Raw genomic sequence first — 25091 nt, forward strand, 5'->3', positions numbered from 1 at the left:
TTGAGACTGCAGCCCCCACAACTTCCCAGGAACTTCAAATAAATTATTCAGAGTCTCAGGGGATTGGCAAACAAGAGCGATAAAAGGCCAGCATGGGGAGTGTGGGAAAGGGGAGGGAGAAAGCAGAGGCCGAGACTGAAGGTCAGGAGTTCCAGAAGAGACTATTTTCACAGGTTTTAGGTGTTGGAGCCAGGGAAGTTAGGACAAGCCCTGGTAAGAAAGTGGCAATTAACCACACATACAACAGGAGCTAATTGATCGTTAAACAGGGCCTGGCTGCTCAGCTTTTATAAAAGCAGTTACATGCACCACACACTCGGGCCAATCATCTTGCCGCGCTGCTGGGCATTCACTTCTGCTGAGAGCCTACTAAAGATAATGTTCAGTGTTTTCATTTGCCTCCTGTCTTTCAGCTGTATGTTGTGAAAGGAAATAGCACATTCATTAGTTGTCTTATAACTCGTCCAAAGAATTAGATATTGGGGAAAATATCTAAAGTACCAAGCAGGCTAAATGATGATAAATATGGTATTTGTTTGTTCTCTTATGTCTTACGCTTAAAACAATTTCAAATGGAATATCATTTGAATGCGGTATGTGTTCTCCGAGGATGCAAAGCAATTTTGTATACCAAGGCACAAATGAGTTACAACTTGGACCTTAAAAGAACAAATCTGCAGGGTAAAGGAAGGCTTTCACTTGAAGCTTCCTGCCCTGACTTGACTCGGGCCTGGACTGTTTGGCAGTACTCCATAAACCAACTGCCCTGAATTGAACCTGTCAGAAGAAAATAAAATGGGCTAAATTTATTATCACCTGGATCCACAGACACACACATACATGAAGGTGCATTGTTAACTAAGACAGAGACCAAAATGCAGCAGTCTCGTCCAAGAGCCCTCTGGGAAATACCGTTTGGTGATGGGAGGGTTTTTTTTTTTTAATCTTCTTCTTTTTAACATTGAGAAGGAAAACAACACATGCAGGAAACCATAAAACCCTTCAAGTTAACTGTAGTCAACGGTCAATCTCATTAGGATATAATGGGTAGGTTGTGGCCCTCTCTATAAAGTCTGAGTACACTCCCCTGAATAATTTCCAATGATCTCCCTTTTAGATAACAAAGCAGAAGTTCCACTCACCATGTTTATATGGTTCTGATTCTATTCTGCCTCAGTTCCTTCTTCCAAAACTCAGTCCCTGAGCTTAACTTTGATCTTAGTTAACATTCACTGAAATGGAATATATTAAATAGATACCTATGCACAGCTAATCACTTAGACTTACCCTCTCGACTAGGGAGGTTGGCGAGCATCCTTGGGACATGCACAGGAAGTCCGAGTCCTCCTCTATGGCCCGAGGCCTGAGTAAGTCTCTGGTTGAAGTAGAGAAGACACCTATTTCTGGAAATCAGAAGCAGGGCTCAAGAAAGGGGGTTCCAGGGCTGGTTTCTCTCACTTCTGACCTTGTGACCCCATTGAGTCACTCTCAATTCCCTTTCTCCACTGAGCAAAAGGCGTGAATAAGACCTTGTTGCATATTTATTAGAAAAATATGCTAAACGACCATAGAGGCAGAGATCCTCCAGCTTCATGTGAAAGCCTTCCTTTACCCTGCAGATCTGTTAAGGTCCAAATTGTAACTCATTTGTGCATCGAAACACAAAATTGCTTTGCATCCTCAGAGAACACATACTGCATTCCAGATACTGAGCCTGCTATCTTGGAGTTTATTAGGGTCCCACCCCCAGAATCTGATAATCTTCATAATCTCTGCCCTTAGCTAGAATCCTGGGATGATTCTGTGATGTGAGCATTCATGTACCAGATCGGGAGATATACCGATTCCAGGGATTTATTTTTAAGAACTTGGTACCTTCTGTATTTGCTTGCACTGTGCTAGGCTTAGACATGGATTATCTTTTTAGAACAACCCATGAGGTAAGGAACTAGCACTTAATGAGCCCATCCAAGAGGCCAGGCCTGATGCCAGGTATGTTCCATGTGTCACTCCACTAGATTCTCACAACGGCTTTTTATGTCCACACAGTATTCTGCCTATTTAACAGTTTAGAACACTGAGGTTTAAGACGGCTAAGAGATATGACCAACAGCCTTCACAGCAGGGTGGTGTAAGAGGCAGCATTGTAACCCAGGCTTCCAATAAATCCAAGACTCCCCCTTACCACAGCTGCCATCATACAGCCTGACATGCAAAGACATTTTGGAAGCTCTTAAAGCCCCACTGAAACAATGTATATGTAAAATCAACAAATAACAATCAAATATTTATTATATGCAGTGAAACAGAGACAGTAAATTTGGGGAAACTAAGTGTTTATAGCATGCTTCCTGTCCTCCAACAATTTCAGTTTAAAAGGAGACAACTGAATGGGAATTCTTTTTGGAGAACTGGAAAGGTGGGCTAAAATCATTCTGTGCAGGGCTTTAGATGGAGCCTGTGAATTCTATGCTTTAGTCCCAGCAGTTTTTATTTATTTATTTTTTTTTGAGCAGTCTGACCACCACCCTGATGCCTGGAATGGCTTCTCCCCACCTCCTTTGGTTTTCAAACGATACTGAGTGAAGATCTGAAAATGGATAGGGAGATAATTTTCCAGAATTGAACTCTTTGCGACCCCATGGACTACACAGTCCATGGAATTTTCCAGGCGAAACAAGTGGATTGGGTAGCTGTTCCCTTCTCCAGGGGATCTTCCCAACCCAGGTCTCCTGCACCAGGGAAGCCCAGAGGGGTAGGGTGAACATTAGCAAATATGAGTGAGAGAGACACTGTAGTACAGGACTCAAAGAAGGAAAAAAAAATAAAAGGCATAAAAAAAATAACCACAAAGAAAAATAAAGTGTACCATCCTTCCACCCTGAGAAATCCAAACAGGTAAGATGGATTTGTATTCCTACCAGAATTCTTAAGTGTTTTCTTGACATTTGGATCTATCCCAATGCTCCTTTAAAATAAACTATTTTAAATTTATGATTAAATATTCTGGAACCCTAGTATTCATTATCCAAACCAGGTGTTCTGACTCATGGACACCCCATAAACACAGGGAAGACTTGGTAAATGTGTCTGTCCACTTCCCAGTCCTTTGCTTTCCTATTTTCCTTGGAAATCCTTAATACCTCCAGTATCCCTGCCCACCCCCACCCCCCACTCCAAATAGGAGCACAAAATCCAGGCACTCAGCCCACCCTACCAGCTTACATTTTTTTTTTCTTGGCACTTACAGGTTGATTAACTAGAACTGACAAAATCTACTTATCAACTATTACTAATTCATATTTCTAATCAAGTCCAGGGCCAGAACAGTGTATTTTTATATAAAAATGGCTTTTATTCTTAAAATCTGAAATTTATTTTCTTCTATTGATCCAAATTATCTGAAAGTTAATGTCATCCTAAACTGGTTTATCAGATTTATTATTCCTTTCTACCACCTAATACGTAAGTGTTCCTTAAGAATAAAGACTGATTCAGAGGAAAGGAAGTACAAAAATGTCTCCTACATTTACTCTATCACCTTCTAGGAAGATCACACGTTTTTCAGCTTTCGTTTTTAAAGCAATGTTATCAAAATTCTTAAAGAAAACAGTTAAAGTATCTGCCCTTACATGGAAAGTCAAGGGGCAATAAATACAGTTCTATCAGGAGAACCCTATGAAATAAAATATACTTAAAAATAATATCACAAAAAAAAAAAAAAAAAAAAAAAAAAAAAATAATATCACAGTCTTCATTTATGTCAAGATTTTCGTATTTTGGATCTGAAAAAATTAAATTCATTATCAGTACCGTGAACAAAAAGCAATTAGAAGAGTCTTTGAAGAGGCAAAAGTCTTTGAAGAGACTAATAAAAGATACGAAGTTGGTTTTTTAATTTAATAAAAAACAACATAATTACAGAACACAAGTGCAATTAAAACTAAATATATTAGTGAATACATGTAAGAAAAATTTGGACTCTAGTAGCTAAAATGATCATTGAACGATGAAATTACACTGAAATGCAATAGTTACATTATTTTGGAGGGTGGAATTATTGCTTTTCACTGACCAGAAAAAATTGCTTGTTTTGGTCTCCAAAAATCTCTTCATCCACCGGTACATTCTAGGATGGAGATTTCCTTTCCTACAAGCAATCTTGATGATTTAGAGTTATTTCCACATAGGTCTTATTAACCCCTCCTCTCCAGTGCTGAAAAACCAGAAGACATATAAAGCAGATATTTTAAACAAACACTTGGAAGGGAAGATGGGCTCTGTTAGTTAATAGCAATTGTTAACCCTCAAAGTAAACAGGAAATAGTGCCTCTTAGCAAACTGCAGGCTCCAAACCAAATACTAATAGGCCTTAGGAAATTCAAGGTACCTTTTCTTCTTCACTGACGGGAATGACCACATTGGTCATGGCACAGAAAGATTTTGTCACCACGTGAAGCTTCTTGCTTTCGAAGAAAAAAATTGATACAACTTTTTATCTCTTAACAGGTAATGCCTTTCACCACAATATATTAATTTAACAACCTTTTTGTTCCTATTCCATGAGAAACAATTCTAGCTGTTGCTGGATGGTAAATCTAGGCAAATCCAGGAGAAAGCAGTTTTAGGACCTGGTTTTATCTGTAAAGAATTCTGTCCACATTACCCCTCCCCTTCTTTTTAAAATTTCAAGACAAGGGGTGTTGATTTAAATGGGGGTAAACTCAGAAAATTCCTTGAAAGCATGTAGAGCTGACCCATGGTTTCAGGGTTAGTGCCTGCCCAATCTGAGTGAGATGGAATTTAGGAGGATTTATTCCTCAATTAGATGGCCTGTAACAGGCCTGAAAACTCACTTGTTTCAAAGCTAGGGCAGATGGTGTCACCGTCTCTACAAGCCATAGTGCCCTTCCAGTCTTAGGCTTTGGGCATAATAATGACAAAAGTCAAGATTTAGGGTTCAGTTCCAGCTGATTTTATTTCCTTCTCAAAAAAAGTTATTTACAGAAGGTATATATCAACAATCTGACAGGCAGTGAACTTGACATGATTAGCTGGCATGATTTTTTCTTTTTCTTTTTTCCCCATTGTTTTTTTGTGGCCTTGAATTTTCAGACAAATATTCTACACGGCATATTGCACAGGATGGATGGCAAAAAAAAGTTTAAAAACAAAAACCCTTAACGGAACTGCCTTAAAAGGCAGACGTCCTAGTGCCTGTCATGTTATATTAAACATACATACACACAATCTTTTTGCTTTATTATAATACAGACTTAAATGTACAAAGATGTTTTCCACTTTTTTCAATCTTTAAACACAACAGCTATAAACCTGAACACATATGCTATCATCATGCCATAAGACTAAAACAATTATATTTAGCGACAAGTAGAAAGGATTAAATAGTCAAATACAAGAATGAAAAACGCAGTACATAGTGTCGCGAACTCAAATCGGCATTTAGATAGATCCAGTGGTTTAAACGGCACGTTTTTGTTTATAAAAAAAGTGCAAAAAAGATGTGGTTTACAAGTTAAAGCTACAGGATCCCTTTTTGCTGTAAATGCACCAGTTTTAAAGCCTCTGCATAAAACAGTATTTTGTTTAAAAAAACTCGTTTTTCTTAAAAGCATACAGTGTTTGGCTAATTCTCCCCCCCTTTTTATAGGGCTGAGGTCGAAGGATGGACACTGGTGGCAGGTTAAGGGATACTGTCACTTTAAGAAGCCTGCAGATTGAAGTGTAAACATGGAGAAATTAGGGGCTGATTTTTTAAAACTGTGTGAGATATTAACCAGCCGCCTTATTATAAAATCAGGAAATCCAAACAGCGATTTACACCGATTAACACCCCCTTTATATATTTTTTACAAAAATACACTGAGAAAATAATCAAACGTTTTCATCTCTCTTGTCTTTTTTTGTTTTTTAAAAGTGTCAAAAGTCTACATTTAAATATAAAAAATTAAAAGTTAAAACTCTAGCCCTTCAGTGAAGGAGACGTAAAATGGCGTGGGTAACAACAACTACCAAAAAAAGAAGAAGAAAAGAAACGAAAGAAAAAATAAAGTAAGGAAGGAGGAAATAAGGAAGTAAAAAGAAAGAAAGCAAAGCAATAGAAAGAAAAAAAAAGGGACAAAATAAGAAAAAAAAAAATGTTTGGCCAGTATAAATACGTCCACATATAAAATGGCATCTGATTACATTTACAAGGAAAAAAAAAATACGAGGATGGAGCATCGGTGAGGGAAAAAAACACGTCTTCTCATTTACACCTATAAGGAATAAACACATACACACTGAGAAAAAATTTGGTCCTGAATTGGTTTTTTTTAAAGTCCAGCACAGATTTGAGTTGCGTTTGAATCCTTTAAAGAGTTAAGAATGAAAAAAAGCTGGTGATAATTTCTGTCGTAGGAATCAAACATAGCGCCATCTATCTGCTTTTTATATTATCCTACACTATTTTAAAAACTGCTCAACAGTCTTAATACAGAAATCTTTAAAAGATAGACAGGATAACATGCTATATTAACCCCACCAGTGAAATAATCCAACACCATCACGATTCCGATTAAGAGAAGCAAAAAACCTTTTTTTTCCCCCCCGACACCACTCGCCCTCCACTGCCCCGGGTACCACATCAAACAGTCTCCTCTCCTCCGCGCCTGCGGGGCCGTGAAGTCTCACCTCACTGGTTTCAGAGATGCAGGAGGCGGAGGCCCAGGAGACGCCGCCACCTTCTCCCGAACGTGCAAATCCATTTCAGTTTTATTACTCGCCCCCCTTCCAGTTCGTGGCCTTCTCCTCCCCGCCCCTCGTCCTGGCTGGTGTGGCTTTCCAACTAGGTTCTCGGGTGATTTCCGAGCGCCGGTCACTCAACGTCTCCTCCTCTGGCTGCAGGGGCGGGGGGGGGGGAAAAAAGAAAAGAAAAGAAAAAAAGAAAGGGGGGGGGGAGAGGGGGGAAAAAAAAGCCCTCCAAAAACAAAACGGGAATTCGCCAGCGTGGAGTCTCTCAGTCCTGGCGCTGGGGCCCTTGCGACTCCCCTCTCCCCGCGATACGTGCAGTCGGTCAAATTCGAAGCCCCGGAGCCTTCGGTCTTCTGGGGGGGCGGGGTGGGGGGGGGGGGAGAAGGATGGGGGCGGGGATGCTGAGAACAAAACCCCTCCGGAGGCATGCCGGAGTCCCCCTCCCCTCCGGATCAAAAAAACAAAAAACCAAGTAAAATAGCCCCAAAACACCGAGGGAGCGATGAGACAGTAATAGACGATTCCTCCAGTCGCTAGCAAACTACCAACTCGGCTTCTGGCCCCCGGGGGCGCAGACAAGTCCGGAAGCTCGTTGGAAGGGCTGGTAGTGGTGGTGGGGGGGTCTCTTCCAGCAATGGGGAGGAAACTCGAAGTCGCTTTTTTTCGCCATCAACACCACCAAGAACAACAATAAAAGGTCGCCCCTGTCTACCTCCGCCTCCGCCGCGTCCCTCCGGCCGGCGAGATGGGGGTTGGGAGCGCGGGTCCCCAGACGCCGTGGACCACCTGGACGCGGCCGAAGCCGGCCCTGCTCACTTTTTTTTTTTTTTTCTCCTCATTTTCCTTTTTTCTTTTTTTTCCCCTCTTGTTTTCCCTTTTCTCTTGCAACTCTTTTCTCTGTCCGCTTTTTTTTTTTCTTCTCCTTTTTCATTTTCCTCTCTGGTCCTCCCCCCACCCCACCACCCGCCCCGTCCCTCTCTCTCCCAGCCCGCGCGCCCTTCAGTAGGTGAAGACCAGGTTGGAGATGCTGGACTCCAGCCAGTCTCCCGAGATCATCTCGCTCACCTCGGGCGTGCAGTAGTCCGGGAACTCGAAGTGCGAGCCGGCGCCGGGTTCGAAGTTAAAATCCAGATCCCGGTCCAGCGCCGACGACGAGCTGAAGCTGCCCAGGGACATGCTCTCAAAGTTTGAGCTGGGGTTCAGGTCGAGCAGGTCGTCCTCGAACTCGTCGTCAGAGGACGACGAACCCGAGGACGAGGAGGAGGACGACGACGACGACGAGGAGGAGGAGGAGGCCGACGAGGACGCGTGCGAGGGCGCGCTGGACGGGGCGGGCGAGGCGGCGCGCAGGCTGGCGTAGCTACGGTGGTCGGCGGGCGAGCGGCCGGCGGCCGGCGATGAGGCGGTGCTGCTGCGGCCGCTGAGGCTCGGCCCGTCGGGCGAGCAACCGGCGCCCCCTTCCTCGTACAGGCCCAGGGGGTCGCTGGGGTCGGCGCCCGCGCCCACGCCGCCGACGGGCGAGGACGACGCGCCCAGGCCGCCGAACAGGTAGACGCGCTTCACCTTCTTCTCCGCCAGGTGTTTGCCCGGGGCCGCCAGGCCGGCCGAGGCCGAGGCCGCCGCGGAAGCCGAGGCCGAGGCGCCGGGAGTCCGCGCCTTGTACAGCGAGTGGTGGTCGGCGGCCGCGGCGGCGGCGCCCAGGGGCAACAGGGCGGCGGCCCCCGCCTGCTCGGCGGCGAACGAGGACGACGACGAGGAGGAGGAGGAGGAGGAGGCCGCCGCCGCCGCCGCCGCCGCCTTCCCGCCGCCGCCTGCCAGGATGAGCTTGGCGTGCGGCTTGCCGACCCCGCCGCCCGCCACTTTGGAGCCGCAGCTCTTTTTCTGAGCGGGTTTGGAGTTGGCGCCGCCGCCGCCAGCGCCGCCGCCGCCTCCTCCCCCCGCGTGGCCGCCCCCGCCGCCGCCGCCCCCGTGGCCGCTGCCACCGACCTTGTCGCCCTTCTCCCCGGGCTTGGAGGCGGCGGCGGCCGCGGAGCCGGAGTTGGCGTTGCCGGACTTCACCTTCTTCCTGGGCCGGTACTTGTAGTCGGGGTAGTCAGCCATGTGCTTGAGGCGCAGCCGCTCCGCCTCCCGAATGAAAGGGATCTTGTCGCTGTCTTTGAGCAGCTTCCAGCGTTTGCCCAGCCGCTTGGAGATCTCGGCGTTGTGCATGTCGGGCGACTGCTCCATGATCTTGCGCCGCTCGATCTGCGACCACACCATGAAGGCGTTCATGGGCCGCTTGATGTGCCCACTCGGCGTCTTGCACCAGCTCGGGTCGTCGGCCTTGCCGCCCGTGGAGGCGGTGGAGCCGGGCGTGGGGGAGGAGGCGATGCCCAGCTCGAGGCCGGCGCCCGAGTCCGAGCTCTCGCCGGCGAGCAGCGCTTCCGTGTTCTCGGCGTTGTTGGTTTGCTGCACCATGGCCCCGGCTCGGCGGGCGCCCACGCGCGCTCACACCCTCGCGGCGGCCGCGGCGCGATCGCCGGGCCCTCCTGGCTCCCGGGACCAAGCGCACGCTGAGCCGGGGAACGTGCGCGGCGGTCGAGCGGGCGGCTCAACTCCTGGCCGGGGCGGAGGTGGGCGAAGAGAGAAAAGTCTCCAAAAAGATGCGGGGCGGGAGCACTCCGCCTCTTGCAGAGGAGTTATAGTTCCCAGGCTGGAGAATCTCCTTCTCTCTCCCTCTTCTCTCTCACCGCGCCGCAGTTTGCGCTGTCTCTCGGCTCTGCGTCCTGGAGACGGTGCTAAAGTGGAGAGGAGTTTCTCGAATGCTGGTTGCTGAAGCTTCCAATGCAAGTTTCTCGCCGCCTCCCAGGCAAGTCTTTTTTTTTTTTCTTTCCCCTGAAGCAGTTGATTCCAGTTCGTGAGCGCTCTCAGAAGCTCAGGAAAGCGACATAGTCTCTATCAGTTAGTCCCTCTCTTACAATGCAAAGCAGAAAAGGCTCTGGCTCCAGGACTCTCTGTGGGCGGAATCGGCACTAAGGAGTTTGTGCAACTATTTTGTTGCAAGGTAGGACGCCAGAAAGCCTTCATGCAACAGACTGGCATGAATAAATGTATGTTTCCCCCTCCCTCCTGCAAGAAGGGAGCTGGTAATGGCAGAGTTCCTCCAGTGCAGACTCTTAAAGAGCGTGCAAGAACTAGAGACCCGGAGCGAAACAGGCCTCTTCCTCTCACACACGGTTTCCCTTGCTGCAGCTTAGAGCGGACCCCAATTCCGCCTCGCGCCTCTTTATCCTTTCCCAGTCTTGGCCACGGCCAATCAGCCGCTGTAACCAACGCTTCCTCGTGCCAAGCCCCTCCCCCGGGCTTCCCATTGGCTTGGAACCCGATGCAATAATAATCTCCGCGTGCAATGAGAAGCTCCAAATCTGACCTCATTCCAATTTACAGAGCAAACTTTTTAAAAGGGCTAGAAGTACAGCTAGGATTTCTGCTGCCTCTTTTTTTCCTTTTGCTGTGCGTGCGTGTGTGTGTGTGTGTGTGGTGTGTGAAGAGGATGTTAATGCATGAAATTATTAAGGGGAGAGACGGAAATGTATTCTAACCATTATGTTAGATAACAAGGGGCTTAGAAGGGGGGGAAGGGTGAAATACTGTAAATGGAAGCTTTCTGCTTAAAAGCCAAGTGATTATTTTTATTAGTTCTTTTCAGTATTGGAATAGAGAATCAGCCTTTAGTGCAAAATCTGTTCCTCGGCTCCTTCATAAAGCCAAGGATGTAAAAGAGGGAGGGAAAGCCATGAAAATAAATCAATAGATATTGAAGACGATTAAGAAAGTGGTACCTAGACACCTGTCATCACTATTATTTTTAACAATTCCAGGTACAGCACAGATGTTGATGTATTGTGTTAATACCTTCAGAGCTATTTTGGTTCTGTTTGTGGAAGGCAGAAAAGAGGATTTTGGGGGGCAATAATTACTTGCTCTCTTAACCAAACAGGGGTTAACTATAGTTATTGAATGATTTAAACTCCCCTTTGAATCCTGGATGGGCTTCCCTAGTGGCGCAGTGTGGTAAAGAATTTGCCTGATAATGTAGGAGACAAGGGAGACTGGGTTCCATCCCTGGGCCAGGAAGATCCCCTTGGAGGAGGAAATGGCAATCCACTCCAGTATTCTTGCCTGGAAAAATCCCATGGATAGAGGAGCCTGATGGGCTACACAGTCCACAGGGTTGCAAAGAGCTGGACACGAGTGAGCACACACAGTCATAAATCCTGGGTAGCCCAAACAGAGGAGCTTTCCACTGGAACACAGTAGGCAGTGTTCCATAGTTAATAGGAGAATTTCCATGGTTTTATGTAAGATGATAATGGTGAGTAAAGGATGGGAATCAGTTTTACTTTTTAAGTATTAGTTTTCCACATTGTCAGAATTAAAGATAGCTTCATGCTTCATCCTCTCTTCCCATAACCCTCCTCCTCCTTTCCTTTATATATTCTCCTATATGTTTGTTACATCAATCAAATGGAATTAAAAGGCCAAAGCAAAGAGACACTGTGAGTGTGAAAGGCAGTGATAACTAGTAGCAAAAAAGAATGGAACCTCTGAATTTATATTAGACCTGGCTGCTAGTCCTTCTTACTAGTCCTGTGACCCTGGGGATGTGACCAAGTCTCAGTTTTCCTCATCAGTGATATGGGAACACCAGGAACTACTTTATACTGTGTTTTGTGGGAGTTCAGTGAGCTTGATGTATAGTAAGCCCTCAGTGAATACTATATTATCCTTCATGATAATTCAGATTCCAGAGACATTCCCACTAGTAGAAGCAGCATGTTGTTCAAGAGACTAAAATCAAGGGTGGTCACTGATGTGAAAAAATCATCACAGATCATGGATGTGAACCATCCAAGGACCACTGTGGCAACCCAGTCATCCTGATGATTTGAAAAGAAGCCTCATGAAGAGCATTGTGAAGAATGTGGCAAAAAAAAAAGTTCCCAGGTAGTCAGAATACATGTTAATTTGGCCACAGACATCTCTTTTGTTCTAAGGTATGAAAATTAAAATTATAATAAAGATTGGTCTTCCTTAAAACCATAATAGTAAAACTGTTTTTCTATAAGCTAGTGATAAGTGGTTAGGTAGGGCTAACCTAACATAATTAACTCAGCTTTCAATTCCGATCAAACTAGTGCTGGGCAGCAGATTTCTATTTATCTTGTCAAACTTTGAGAGTTATGTAGGCTGGGGAGAGGCCCAGGTTGTCAGAGGTAGAATTTTACTGGAAAGAACACCCTTTGGCGACATCTGACTGGATCTCTAAGGATCAACCACAAACAAGAATGTTTCTGTGGGTAGAAGCAAATAATTTTTGACCAGTAGCTACCCAAGTTATAAATGTTTTCTTTTAGAAGGGGAAACAAATCTTGAAAACAAAAACCCCACAGGCACCTCTTTTGCATCTAACAAAGCTAGGTGTGTCATCATTTTATTTGGTATTCATACTATAACATAGCCCTGCATGTTCTCAATCTGACATAAAAACTACTCTGAAGAGGTCTATTATTTATTTTAAAAATCCATATCTTTACCAGAATAAAAAAAGAATAAATACTATGTTTATTTTGAGATTTGTAGCAACTAATAATCTGAGGGTGTGACTAAGTTTGTGATGTTTCAGTCAAAGTGAGTGAATAATATAATCAGTATCATTGATTATATTTCCAAAGCCATTTGTGATTCTACCAGTGAATGAGATCAGAGAAAAGTGAAAGTTAAAGCATTCAGAATGATTTTGTTTATGTTTAAAGCATGCAGTTTTTGTTTTTTTTTTTATGTGTGTACTAAAAATAGCCACTGGCCTATTTCTATTGTTAGGTATATTTTCTATATTTCAACAAATCTAACTGATGTCTTTCAGACATACCATGGTCACATGCTATTAAGGGAGAACAACTGCCAGTGAAACTGACATCCCCATGGTTGTAAGACGTCTGAAAAGAAAAAAGTTCCTCTTAGAATTGAAGAAATTTGGTATTAGTAATTTCCATTGACATAAAAGATTATTACAGTATATATGAATGCTTAGACTTCTGAAGTAGGTTAGTTCTTATGTGTTAGTAGCCCTCTTAAAATGTAAGAAAACATGTGACAAGTGGCCTTTTATTAAAGACAGCTTTCTCACCAACTGGGTATGTGCACACTGGAATGTATGAGGTCTCAATAGCAAATAATGAGAAAAGATTTCTGTGTTCTCATTACCTAAGTTCACATGCTTTGTAACCAGTTTTTCCATTACTAACATTTTTTTCCCAAATACCAGATATTTGGTGGCCCCTACTAAATCAGTACTAAGTGTTCCCTCTGCTGGCTTTGTAGTACATGAAGTAATTCTTAATGCTGCTTTCTAAGCCATATTAACAGTAAGCCAAGGTAATTTTGCAAAAAAAAAAAAAAAAATCCTGTTTCAAAATAATAGATGAATTTTCTTTATTAGCAAAGATGATAGACATTCCAAATTTTTAATTAAGGTAAATATTTCATCTTATTTTATTTATTTTCCATTAAATAATGGAACTCGACTTGAGATGTCATATCTGCTAATTCATTTCTTCTGCTCTCACACACCTGCACAACATAAAAATCCCACATCCATAAAATGATATGGGGTATAGATGGAAATAGCATTCTGTCCCATTGCTTAATATATTCCTATAGCATAGAGGGAGGGAAAAAAAAAAAACCCTGAGGGGAAATTAATTTAACAAATCTCTTGGATTCACACTGATTTGCAAGATTTTTCCTTGTCTTGGTTATAGAAACTCTGATTGTAAGAGCTGGTCTGACCTGACAACTATTCAGTTCAAAGAAAATAAAGAGGGGGGAAAATCCTGCCTTTGTTACTTTAGCAGACAGGGAAGAAGCCTGAGAAATTTGATGTCATTGGCCTTTGCCAACTGAAAGGCCCCAGGCTTTTTGGTTCCACACTTTATGGAAAATAACCTTCCATCAGAAGCTGATTTACTTCTCAGTCAAGTAGACAAATATAACTTGCACTTCATTTTTGGGGGGCTGATGAAATTGCATTGGAACTGGACTTCCCCAGAGGGGTGGGGGTTGTATGGAAAAACAATGTATGGAAGTAATCCTTATTTGCAAAATACTAAAATAGGATCTAAGGTAAAATGAAGTCCATGTTTATTATTATTATTATGTTTACTCTTAGGAAAAATTAAGAGATAAGAATCCTGCATTTCTAATTAAATTTTTGCTATTTTCTCTCCCCTCCTAACCACTGGCTGGCACCTGGTAGACTTCTGCATGCATTTCATACTAGCGCCAACTCATTTTTCCTCTCCTTTGAGTTTTCTCATGAGAACAAGCAGGAAATGAGTGTTTGCACCAGGCCACGTTGATTGAAGCAGGAACAGGAGCTTCTGCCCCATTTCGCTAAGCCGAAGCAAGTCACACCCACCGCGAACCGGGGTTTACGCGTCCATCAGCCGGCTCCCAGTCCAGGGAGAGGCGGCCGCCAGGTGGCAGCGCTGAGCCTCCCTGCGCCCACGAGGAGACGTGGGAAAACGTGGGGATGGTCGGACTTCTTTCTCCCCCCTTCCTCCTCTCCTGAACCGGTAGCATCCTCCACTACCTTCTTTCGGTAGCAGTTTAAACGATCAGCGGTTAATAGGGTGTGTCGATGAATTCTGATGATTTTTTTTTTTTAAATCATAAATCAGAGTTTAGGGCAACGAACCGCCGCCTCCTGTTTACTTGTCAGAAGCTCCCAGAGACTTGGGAACGCCAGGACTGCCGTTTGGATCTAGTCACTGAACCCGGAGCTCATCAATGGCCGGGTCCGTATCTAGCCGAAGCCGGAAAGAGTTAGAAGGCTCTCTCGGAGAGCCGCTGCAGAGGAGGCGCGCCCGACTCGAGGACTAGCAGAGGCACCCCTCCTCCTCAAAAGATGGTTTCCCTCTGCCGGGCGCCGCGACTCGGTGGCGCGGGCACCGCGCTCTCCCTGCCCTGAGCGCGCCGAGGGGTCGGCGGGGATCTGCGGTGCTCAGCCGCGTTCCGCCGCGGCGGCTGAGCCTCGCCTTTCGGTCACTGGTACGGGGAGGAAATACATTGGAATCGTCTCCGGCTGTGCTTTTTGGGGGGAAAGTCTTTCTTACTGTAAACAGGTTTCGGGCGATGCTGTCAGCAGCACTTTAACACCCGTCTTCCGTTTAGGTTTACGACCCGGGGAAGAAGCCTAAGACACAGGCACACACGCGCCCCCGCGCCCTAGCCTTCTTCGACATTGCGATTGGCCGCGCTGGCCCGGGTTGGGGGGAGGAGGTTTCCTCGGGCGCTCGGCTCCTCCATCCCCTCCACCACCACTACCCACCTCCCCCGAGCCAGCTGGGCCCGCGGCCACCGGACCCAATTCCGTCCCTGACCGAAACTGACAGTCACTGGGCCCCCGGTCGCCAGCGCGCCCACCGCCTTGGCCCGGGACGCCCACCCGTCCCGTGCGCGATCTGCGTCTGGAACCCACGTTCCGGCTGGCAGGCGACATTCGTGCCCGGGCTGGGCAACCCCCTCCCTGGTCCCGTGGAGCGTGCAGCTGCCCGCTCTCGTGCGGGAGGGCAGAGCAGGGTGTGTGCGCCGTGGGCGGGGGCGGGGGAGGGGACGGAGGAAAAAGCTGGAGGGCGAAGGGAGGTTGACAATTGGTTGCACTCGAGTCTTCAAGCATCCCTCCCCCGGGGCTTCGGAGGGGGCTTCCGCGTGCCTCGGTGCCCGCCCTCTTGCGGGAAAGGCGGGGGGGCGGGGGGGGCGGAAGTCGTGGTGCCAGGGCCCCCGGGCAGGGGCGCACGGACGCCCCTCGGGAATCGGCCCTGGGTCTCAGGTCTCGGAGGAGGGAGCTTCTGGCAAGTAAATCACCGGTAGAGGCTGCGCCCCAGGCGCAGTTACTGAGAAGCGGAGCGCTCCGGAGGGATTCGGCTCGCTTTGTCCCCCTTGGATTCGCGTGCCTCTGCCTTTCCGCAGGCCGCCGCGGCAGCCAGGCCCCGGGAGCAGGCGCCCGGGTGGGGCTGCCAACCCCCGCGGAGCGCCCCGAAGCCATCCCAGTGACCCCAGCGCGCGGTGTGGATGGCTGCACATCCCGCGGGATTCCCCCCGCCCTCCAACTCCACAGCCAAGAAGAAGCAATTCCAGTTGGAGCCCCGTGGGAAAAGCATCTGATCCCACTTATGGAAAAACGCTTAAACAAGAGCACACCTAAGCCAACGTTAGCCAGCGAGTTGACCTACAATTAGAGGTGGTGCGGGGGCGGGCAGGCTGGGGCGGGAGCGCCTGCCGGCGAGGGAAACCCGCCGGGGAGTGGGCAGAGGGAAGCGAGGCGAAATGTCAAGATAAGAGGAAGAGGGGCGGGGCAGGGAGAAAGGCGCTCGATCGCAGAGAGGGAAGATGCGGAGGCCGCGCGGGCTGCCAGGTGACGCGGATCAGAGGAGAAGGGGGGTGGGCGCAACACGCGCGGGCTCCGCCAGGCACCGGAACTTCGTGTTCCCAGACCTCCCCTCCCCTCGCCGGGTCCCCCTTGGCCCGACATCACGTGTGGCGCCGACGGCGACTCGTGGGAGTGGGAGGGGAGGGGAGGAGCAGGGACCAAAGAACCCGGTGCCCCAGAGTTCGCCGAGCGTGCTACACACCTGGCACCCGGGACTCGCCATCTGCTCCGAGCTCCCCGCCTCTCGGGCCAGGGTGTGGGCTGGGAGAGAAGTAAGGATATTGCCCGGGGGCAAGATGGCTTCGAGTCAACCGAGGCAATGAACTCAGTCAATCAATGTTTATGATGCTCCTACTGTGTGCACAGCGTCCCCTCCAGCTGCTGGGCTCGGGAGCTGCACCATCTGTTCTGTATGTTGTACATTTTGTAATAAGTGCGCAAGCCGAACGGTTATCTAAGCAAATTGGCACTGCCAAGGAGGGCGGTTGAGGCAGTCTGGAGATCTGGAGAGGTGATGAGTCTCGTAGAGTAGAGTAAGGTGTGAAAGTTTTATGATTTCCCTCTGCTTTCTCACTCCCCACACCCGACCCCGTGCTTCCTGTGCGGCGTTCTCAGAACACAGAGATCAAAATTAAAGATAAGAGTTTTAAACTGATAATTTAGTGACACTTACTCTGAGCCCCGAAGAATTGATGCTTTTGAGCTGTGGTGCTGGAGAACACTCTTTGAGAGTCCCTTGGACTGCAAGGAGATCCAACCTCTCGATGTTAAAGGAAATCAGTCCTGAGTATTCATTGGAAGGACTGATGCTGAAGCTGAAACTCCAATGCTTTGGCCACCTGATGCGAAGAACTGACTCATTTGAAAAGACCCTGATGCTGGGAAAGATTGAGGGCGGGCGGAGAAGGGGCCGACAGAGGATGAGATGGTTGGATGGCATCACTGACTCGATGGACATGAGTTTGAGTAAGCTTCGGGAGTTGGTGATGGACAGGGAAGCCTGGCATGCTGCAGTCCATGGGGTCTCAAAGAGTTGGACAGGACTGAGTGACTGAAGTGAACTGAACTCTGGGCTAGAAGAATTTGTAAGTAATTGAAGCCTAGTCCATAAACACTCAAACTTAACTCATTCATTTCACAAATATCAGACCCCAGACACTGCTTTGTTGGAAAAACTGTTTTGTAATATAACTTTTGGGCTTCCCAGGTGTGGCTTAGTGGTAAAGAATTGGACTGCCAATGCAGGAGATGCTGGTTTGATGCCCTGGAGAAGAAAATGGCAACCCACTCCAGTATTCTTGCCTGGGAAATTCCATGGACAGAGGAGCCTGGCGGGCCACAGTCCATGGGGTCACAAGACTCAGATCCGATTTAGTGACTAAAAAGCAACAATAATAATGTAACTTTATCCTGTGAGAAAATTGTTAGATAGTATATTCTTCCTTGGTGGCTCAGAGGGTTAAAGCCTCTGCCTGCAATGCGGCAGACCTGGGTTCGATCCCTGGGTTGGGAAGATCCCTGGAGAAGGAAATGGCAACCCACCTCAGTATTCTTGCCTGGAAAATCCCATGACAGAGAAGCCTGGTGGGCTACAGTCCATGGGGTCGCAAAGAGTCTGACACGACTGAGCAACTTCAACTTCACTTCACTATGTTTTAATGTATTTTTAAAGTCAATATAAAGCTCAAACTACAATATGAAGGGGAAATAGGCACAAAATTCATAATACAGTACTATATTTCCACCGTGTGTGCCCAGGTTATATTTCACTAGAACACCCAAAATGTTGTCTAAAAGGAGTACTGCCAAGATGATAGTTATGAACTAAGGATGTCAGGCAAGTACTGAGGAATGGGAATGTACTCAGGGATGGGAATGTAATTCAAAGTCTGAAATTCACGGCGGACATGGTAGATTCTTTTGATATATCAACCTTGTCCTATTTTATGCCCTTTGTGAATCCTACCCCATCAACTGTAGATCAGGTCACATGACTTGCTTTGGCTCATGGGGCATCAGCAAACAGGAGCCAAGCAGAGAGTTGGATGAGGGCCTGCATATTGGGGTTTGTCCATTTGAAATCTAAAGACCACTGTGAGGGTAGAGGCCCAGACATAGAGAACGGACTTCTGGACACAGCAGGGGAAGGAGAGGAGGGGAGGAATTGGGAGAGCAGTGTTGATACATACACTAACATGTAAAATAGATAGCTAGTGGGGACCTGATGTATATAGCACAGGGAGCCCAGCTCCGTGATGACCTGGAGGGGTGGGATGGGGCTTGGGAGGGAGGCTGGAGAGGGAGGGGATATGTGTATACATATGGCTGATTCACGTTGTATAGCAGACATTTACACAGCATGGTAAAGCAATTATACTCCAATTAAATTTTTTTTAAATACATATGCAAAAAATAATAAAGAGCATTGTGTTGTGAAGAAGCTAGTCTGACTTACGGGGAGAAAGTGATGCCCTGCCAGCGCTAGCATCCCAGGCATGTGACTGAGGCTCTCTGGGACCACAGCAGGATTGTCAGATGACTACAGCCACATGAGTGATCCCAGAGGAGTCTGGCAGAAGAATCACTAGATTGACAACCCACAGATCTGTGAGAACAATACCTCGTTGTTTTAAATCACTATGTTAGGGGTGACAGAGTAGTATTAACTACAATACCATGTGATTGATGCTAAAATACAAATCTCCTCATGAAGATTAGCTCTCTTTAATGACTCCAGACCTTCCTTATGAGTTCAATCCATATGTTCATTAATGCCCATGGTGAATATAGGGGTTAGCTGGACTTGAATAACCCAGATAGCTAATATTTTCTCATTGCAAGTTGTATCCCCCTTGCCATCTTCCAAACTTTCCTGAAATTCTTTCCCCTCTCAGGAGACCTGCTGCCACCAGGAGACTGCTATTTATCTGCCTGTTGCTCCTTCTGTCTGTGGCCTTTCCTGGCTAGCTCATTTATCTCCATTTTTTTTTTTTTTTCCTTTTTCCTTCTTCCTGGTCTTACTTTTCATTTTCTGCTGTTGCTTCATTGTGTGTTTACTTAGGATCAGTAGACAGACCAACCATACTAAGCCTTCAGTTATTTGATTTTTTAGCTTATCTTGGCTTTTTGGTCATTGCTTCTGCTTGTAAATTTCTTTCAGTCAATTGTTGGAGGTGGGATGAGTATCACCTCTCTAGATTCTGAAAAAGTGTAGTGGTCACAAACAGGATGTGGCTCTAAAGCCATAGAATGTGTACTAGTCCGGGTTCTTCAGAGAAACATGTATACACATGCATAGAACTAATATGTGTACACATATTAGTGAGTGAAGTGAAGTAGCTCAGTCATGTCTGACTCTTTGCGACCCCATGGACTGTAGCCTACCAGGCTCCTCTGTCCGTGGGATTTTCCAGGCAATAGTACTGGAGTGGATTGCCATTTCCTTCTCCAAATACACACATTACAAGCATATATAATTCTTATCTATAGTCATATATACATAGTAGCTTCCCAGGTGGCTCAATGGGTAAAGAGTCTGCCTGCAATGCAGGAGACGCAGGTAACATGGGTTTGATCCCTGGGTTGCGAAGATCTCCTGGAGCAGGATATGGGGACCCACTCCAGTATTCTTGCTGTGGAGAATTCCGTGGACAGAGGATCCTGGTGGGCTATAGTCCAAGGGATCGCAAAGAGTTGGACGCAGCTGAGCACACACACACCATATACACAGTATATAAGGCTGACAACTCCCAAGATTTAAAAGCCAGTGGTGTGGTTTTAATCCAAAGGCCAGGAGACCTAAGACCTCAGGGAAAGTTGATGTTTCAGTTGGAGTCTTAAGGCAGGAAAAAAAGCCAGTGTCCCTCTGTGCAGGCAGTCAGGCAAGGGGAATTCTCATTTACTTGGGGGAGAGTCAGCCTTTCTGTTCTATTCAGGTCTCTGGCTGATTGGTTGAGGCCCACCCACATTAGGGAAAACCCTCATGGAAACCTTCACAAAAACTCCTTCACAGAAACACTCAGAGCAATGTTTGACCAAATATCTGAGTACCTCTTGGCCTAGTGAAGTTAACACATAAAATTAACCATCACAAACAGTTACCAACAGTCTTGCCTCATCCTTAACTTTACTCAAGGATGGCATTCAAGGATACGTTAGATAAGTAGCCAACCAAGATGATGTTCTGACGGCAAATGGGAAGATCTTTAAACTTTCCATCTGATAAACCCCCCTCCCCACAACCAACTGATAAATAACAGCCAAGTTCATCCCTTGAGGTTATAATATGTGTTTTTCTAATAAAAAAAATAAGATTTTTTTTTATTACACAGATGACCCAAGAAGCTGTTGCACTGAACTACTATTAGATGAAAATAGTATAGTTCTTTATAATAGCTTTTCTCATAGGTTCAAATGGGTTTAAACATAGGCAGGAGGGGCTGAAGAAAGGGAAAAGGAGATCATTTTGAGAAGGGAAGATTTAAATGCAGTGCTCTTGGCTGGAGGCTATGGTATGACGATGAAAAAATAAAGAACTAAAGGTTAAATTTTGCTGCTCCCTTTAAACATACAGCTTTAATTTCCTGAGACTGGAAAGTCCCTGATGTTAATATGCACAATAGCATCACTAGAATTACTTCAAGTTTAAGGTATGATGTAGTTTAGCTCAGAATAGATATAACCTTCTCTTTCATGTTTATGCCTCAAGGGTAAAATGAAAAAGAAAGAAAGAAAGAAAAAAAAAGGCTCCAAAGGAAACTTCACACCGTGTAACTAAAGGATATTCTTCACTAACCTTCCTTTAGAAATAATTTTACTATAATCATTGTCTATAATACCTGGGCTTCCCTGGTGGCTCAGAGGTTAAAGCATCTGCCTGCAATGCGGGAGACCCAGGTTCGATCCCTAGGTCAGGACGATCCCCTGGAGAAGGAAATGGCAACCCACTCCAGTATTCTTGCCTGGAGAATCCCATAGACGGGGGGGCCTGGTAGGCTACAGTCCACAGGGTCTCAAAGAGTTGGACACGACTGAGCGACTTCACTCACTCACTTCACTATAATACCTAGTATTCCAAACAGCAGTTTCTAGAATATTATAATTTGAAAGATTTTTCTAAAAAACATTTTTAAAAAGGATATAAAGATCTAAAAATCATTTCTTAACAAAATTTTTTTTTCTAAAAAATCTGAGAAAATGCTGCATCTTTGTGTTAGGTTAGGTGTTCCTTATTTTGTTTGCCTTTATAGCATGTACTATGCTCAGACAGTAAAGAATCTGCCTGCAATGTGGGAGACCTGGGTTTGACTCCTGGGTTGGGAAGATCCCCTGGAGGAGGGCATGGCAACCCACTCCAGTATACTTTGCCTGGAAAACCGCTGTGGACAAAGGAGCCTGGGGTCACAAAGAATTGGACACGACTGAGTGACAAGCACAGCACAGATGTAGATGTGTTCTGAAAGCTCGGCAACTCAACACTAAGTTCTTTCTTAGTGATGCAAAGTCTACCATGAGCCCAGCAACTCTCCAAAGTGGCTTCTTTCCCAGCAACATCTTAGGGAACCAGACTGAGTGGCTCCATATCTTAAATATGTGACCTTCCTGGTCTCCATGAAAGGGAGAATGTAGAGAATTCTTACTCATCTTTAAGCATCTCTTCTTGAAGGGGACATACATCATTTATGCTCATAGTCCATTAGACATAACTGGGCACATGGCCCTGCCTGAAGGCTTGGAAATAACGGCTGTCCTCTCTGCTCCAGGAAAGAGGAAAAATGGGTGTGAGTAAATACTAGAAATCTGTTCCATGTTAATTTTGGAATTGATATGCCTCATCTAAATTTGCTATAAAGTGGATTTACTTTAAGTAAATCCTATTCTCCTTTCAGCTGCATTTCAAATAAAAGTTAAACTCTACCAGGAAAAAATTTTTTTATTTGGACTAATGTTTTTATTGTTCTTCATTTTTTAGAGCCACATGAAGATGGAAGAAGTCATTAAAGACATGAACATGTCTGCTTCTGAGTATGATGTGGTAGTAGTAGAAAGCAATCACAACTAGAAAAAAAAGTTTATAGAAGTCAAGAAGAATATAAAATTCACAAAAATAAATTTTAGAGAGAGAAAAGGCTAAAACTGCTGGTCATTTTCTTGCCTGGGAGCATCTGCTGAGTCTGTTCATAAGCTGTCATAGTAAAGGTGAGAAACAAGTTTTTATATTCAGGCTGATTAGCATGGACAAATTAGAATATATAGGACTGTCAAATAGCCATTTTCTCCCAGAGAATATTTACTGAGAGCTAGGGCAGTGTAGGGGGGCTTCCCGAGTGATGCAGTGGTAAAGAATATACTTGCCAGTGCAGGAAATGCAGGCTCAATCCCTGGGTTGGGAAGATCTCCTAGAGTAGAAAATGGAAACCTACTTCAATATACTTGCCCGGAGAATTCTGGAACAGAGGAGCCTGGTGGACCACAGTCCGTGGGGTCACAAAGAGTCAGAAGAAGACAAATACTGTATGTTATCACTTATATTGATGCTTTTGAACTGTGGTGTTGGAGAAGACTCTTGAGAGTCCGTTGGATTGCAAGGAGATCCAACCAGTCTATCCTAAAGGAGATCAGTCCTGAATATTCATTGGAAGGACTGATGCTGAAGCTGAAACTCCAGTACTTTGGCCACCTGATGTGAAGAGCTGACTCATTGGAAAAGACCCTAATGCTGGGAAGGATTGAAGGCAGGAGGAGAAGGGGATGACAGAGGATGAGGTGGTTGGATGGCATCACCGACTCAACAGACATGAGTTTGAGTAAACTCCAGGAGTTGGGTGATGGACCTGGAGGCCTGGTGTGCTGCAGTCCATGGGATCGCAGAGTTGGACACAACTGAGTGACTGAACTGAACTGAACTGAACTAATCACTTATATGTGAAATCTAACAAATACTACAAATTAGTGAAGCACACTCAATGGATATAGAGAACAAACTAGTGGTTCCCAGTGAGGAGAGAGAAGAGGGGGGGCAATATAGGGGTAGTGTATTAAAAGGTACAAACTGTTACATATATAATAAGCTATAAGAGTATATTGTACAGCACTAGGACTATAACCAATATTTTATCATAACTATAAAATGAAGTATAACTTTTCAAAATTGTGACTCACTATACACCTCTATCTTATATAATATTTTACATCAACTATAACTCAATTGAAAAAAAAAAACTCCTCAGTAGTGTACAAAATTTATGGGGAAGGCAGTAACATGGCAGAGAGAATTTTTAGAAGACAACAGTGATGACCCACTCTGGAGATGATGATGGTTCAGGTAGCAACAAAGGAGAGAAATTAATGGTTTAGGACAAATTTGGGAAATAAAATTGGTAGAACTTGGTGGTGGACTCTTATGGAGATGAGGGAGAAAATGATTTTAGAAGAGTAAAGAGAAGTACTAAATAATCATTAGAAAATGATCAAGTGAGTTTAGTGGAAATCCATATTTAGGTTGCCAAGCAGTGTTTAGGTTGGAGATGTTGACTTCTCATTGATACCAATCAGTTCAGTTGTGTGTTTTCTTCAGTTGGGTGTGAGAACAAAGAGATAGATGGCTGTGTTCCTCTAGGATTGAGGTTTGGTGTGTTTTACAGGGGAGAAAGAAGCATGGGAATTACTATTGTGTTTACAAAGGAGTTATTATACTGAGAGACTGTTAGGTATCTAGATAAATAGAGAATTTAAGGCAAATGGGGCTCATGAGCAAAGAGAAAGCCATGGGGTTGTGGATTGGAAGCTTTCATGAGATGGAAGATGGCTGGAAGTGTGGAGTGGTGGTTTGAATAAGCTGAAAGTAAAATTTTCATTTGAGAATGAGGCGTCTGAGTCTGTGATTTTATAGGTTGCTGAGCCCGAGAATTCAATGAGCTCAAAGCTCTGCATTTTAGATGGGCCCTCCAGTACATCTTGAAGTGGTCTTAAATGGTGACAGGAGTTGAGTTGGACTGGAAGATTGGAAGCCAGGTGCTGAAATCTCAAATGAAAGAAAAGAAGTGACAGCAATAAGGACAAGGAAGATGTGACTCAACTGAATGGTATGAGTCTCAAAGGAGAGGGGATTTAATGTTTGAAAGTAGGCAAACATGGACCCAACTACCAAATGAGAGGTGAGAATAAGCAGTTTCTACTTATAAGGAGTATGGGAGAAATGATGCTCTTGGACAGGCCTTAGGTTTTCCTGAGGCAGAGGTGGAAAGAGTGGGAAGAGCAGTCTGGAGAGCATAGGAAAGATGGGTGAGTGCAGAACAGACATTTTCAAGGCCATAATGAGGGCCACAGTTTGGTCAGGTGGAATGATGGTGTGGTAAGCAGGATGGAGCTGAGAGTTGATGAAATAAAGGATTTCTGGAGAGACTTTTACATCTGGCAGAGGATTTAACTCACGGATAGTTTCTGAAAGAAGAAGGTAAGCATTTAGCTTAACATTGAAGTCTGAAGGGTTTTGTTTTAACATCAAATATGGTGACTTTGGGGGACCTTTTCAAGTTCTATTTTCATTTTAAAGTTGATAATAAAAAGGCACAACAGATTAATTAGTTTAGAGTTTCTACTTGGGGTGATGAAAATATTCTGGAAACGAATGGTGGTGATGGTTGCACAAGATTGTGGATGGACTTCATGCCACAGAATTATACACTGAAAAATAGTTAGAATGGTAAAATTTATGTTATATATATTTTGCCACACAAGAAAACAGTATTTAGCAAAGGTTGTGAACTAGCATCCCATTGGCTAAACCTGCTCCCAGACATGTTTGGTTTGGCTTCAAACTGTCCTGGACATCGTGTGGTTGAAAAAAAAGAAGAGAAAAGAAATT

The 25091-nt window shown here is 45.3% G+C and overlaps 1 protein-coding gene across 1 annotated transcript; it reads right to left on the minus strand.

Annotated features, from left to right (window-relative positions):
- Window positions 1-6933: 6933 nt before the first annotated feature.
- SOX4 (SRY-box transcription factor 4) lies at window positions 6934-11050 on the minus strand. Its single transcript, XM_061147515.1, has one exon. It carries the CDS (start codon window positions 9208-9210, stop codon window positions 7753-7755), a length of 1458 nt encoding a protein of 485 aa, XP_061003498.1. The 5' UTR covers window positions 9211-11050; the 3' UTR covers window positions 6934-7752.
- Window positions 11051-25091: the final 14041 nt, after the last annotated feature.

Source organism: Dama dama, chromosome 7 (genome assembly GCF_033118175.1).
Source record: "Dama dama isolate Ldn47 chromosome 7, ASM3311817v1, whole genome shotgun sequence".
NCBI classification, from domain to species: Eukaryota; Metazoa; Chordata; class Mammalia; order Artiodactyla; family Cervidae; genus Dama; species Dama dama.

Excerpts from the sequence above, each read along its gene's own strand:
- SOX4 (XM_061147515.1), bottom strand. The coding sequence starts at position 9,210 with ATGGTGCAGCAAACCAACAACGCCGAGAACACGGAAGCGCTGCTCGCC.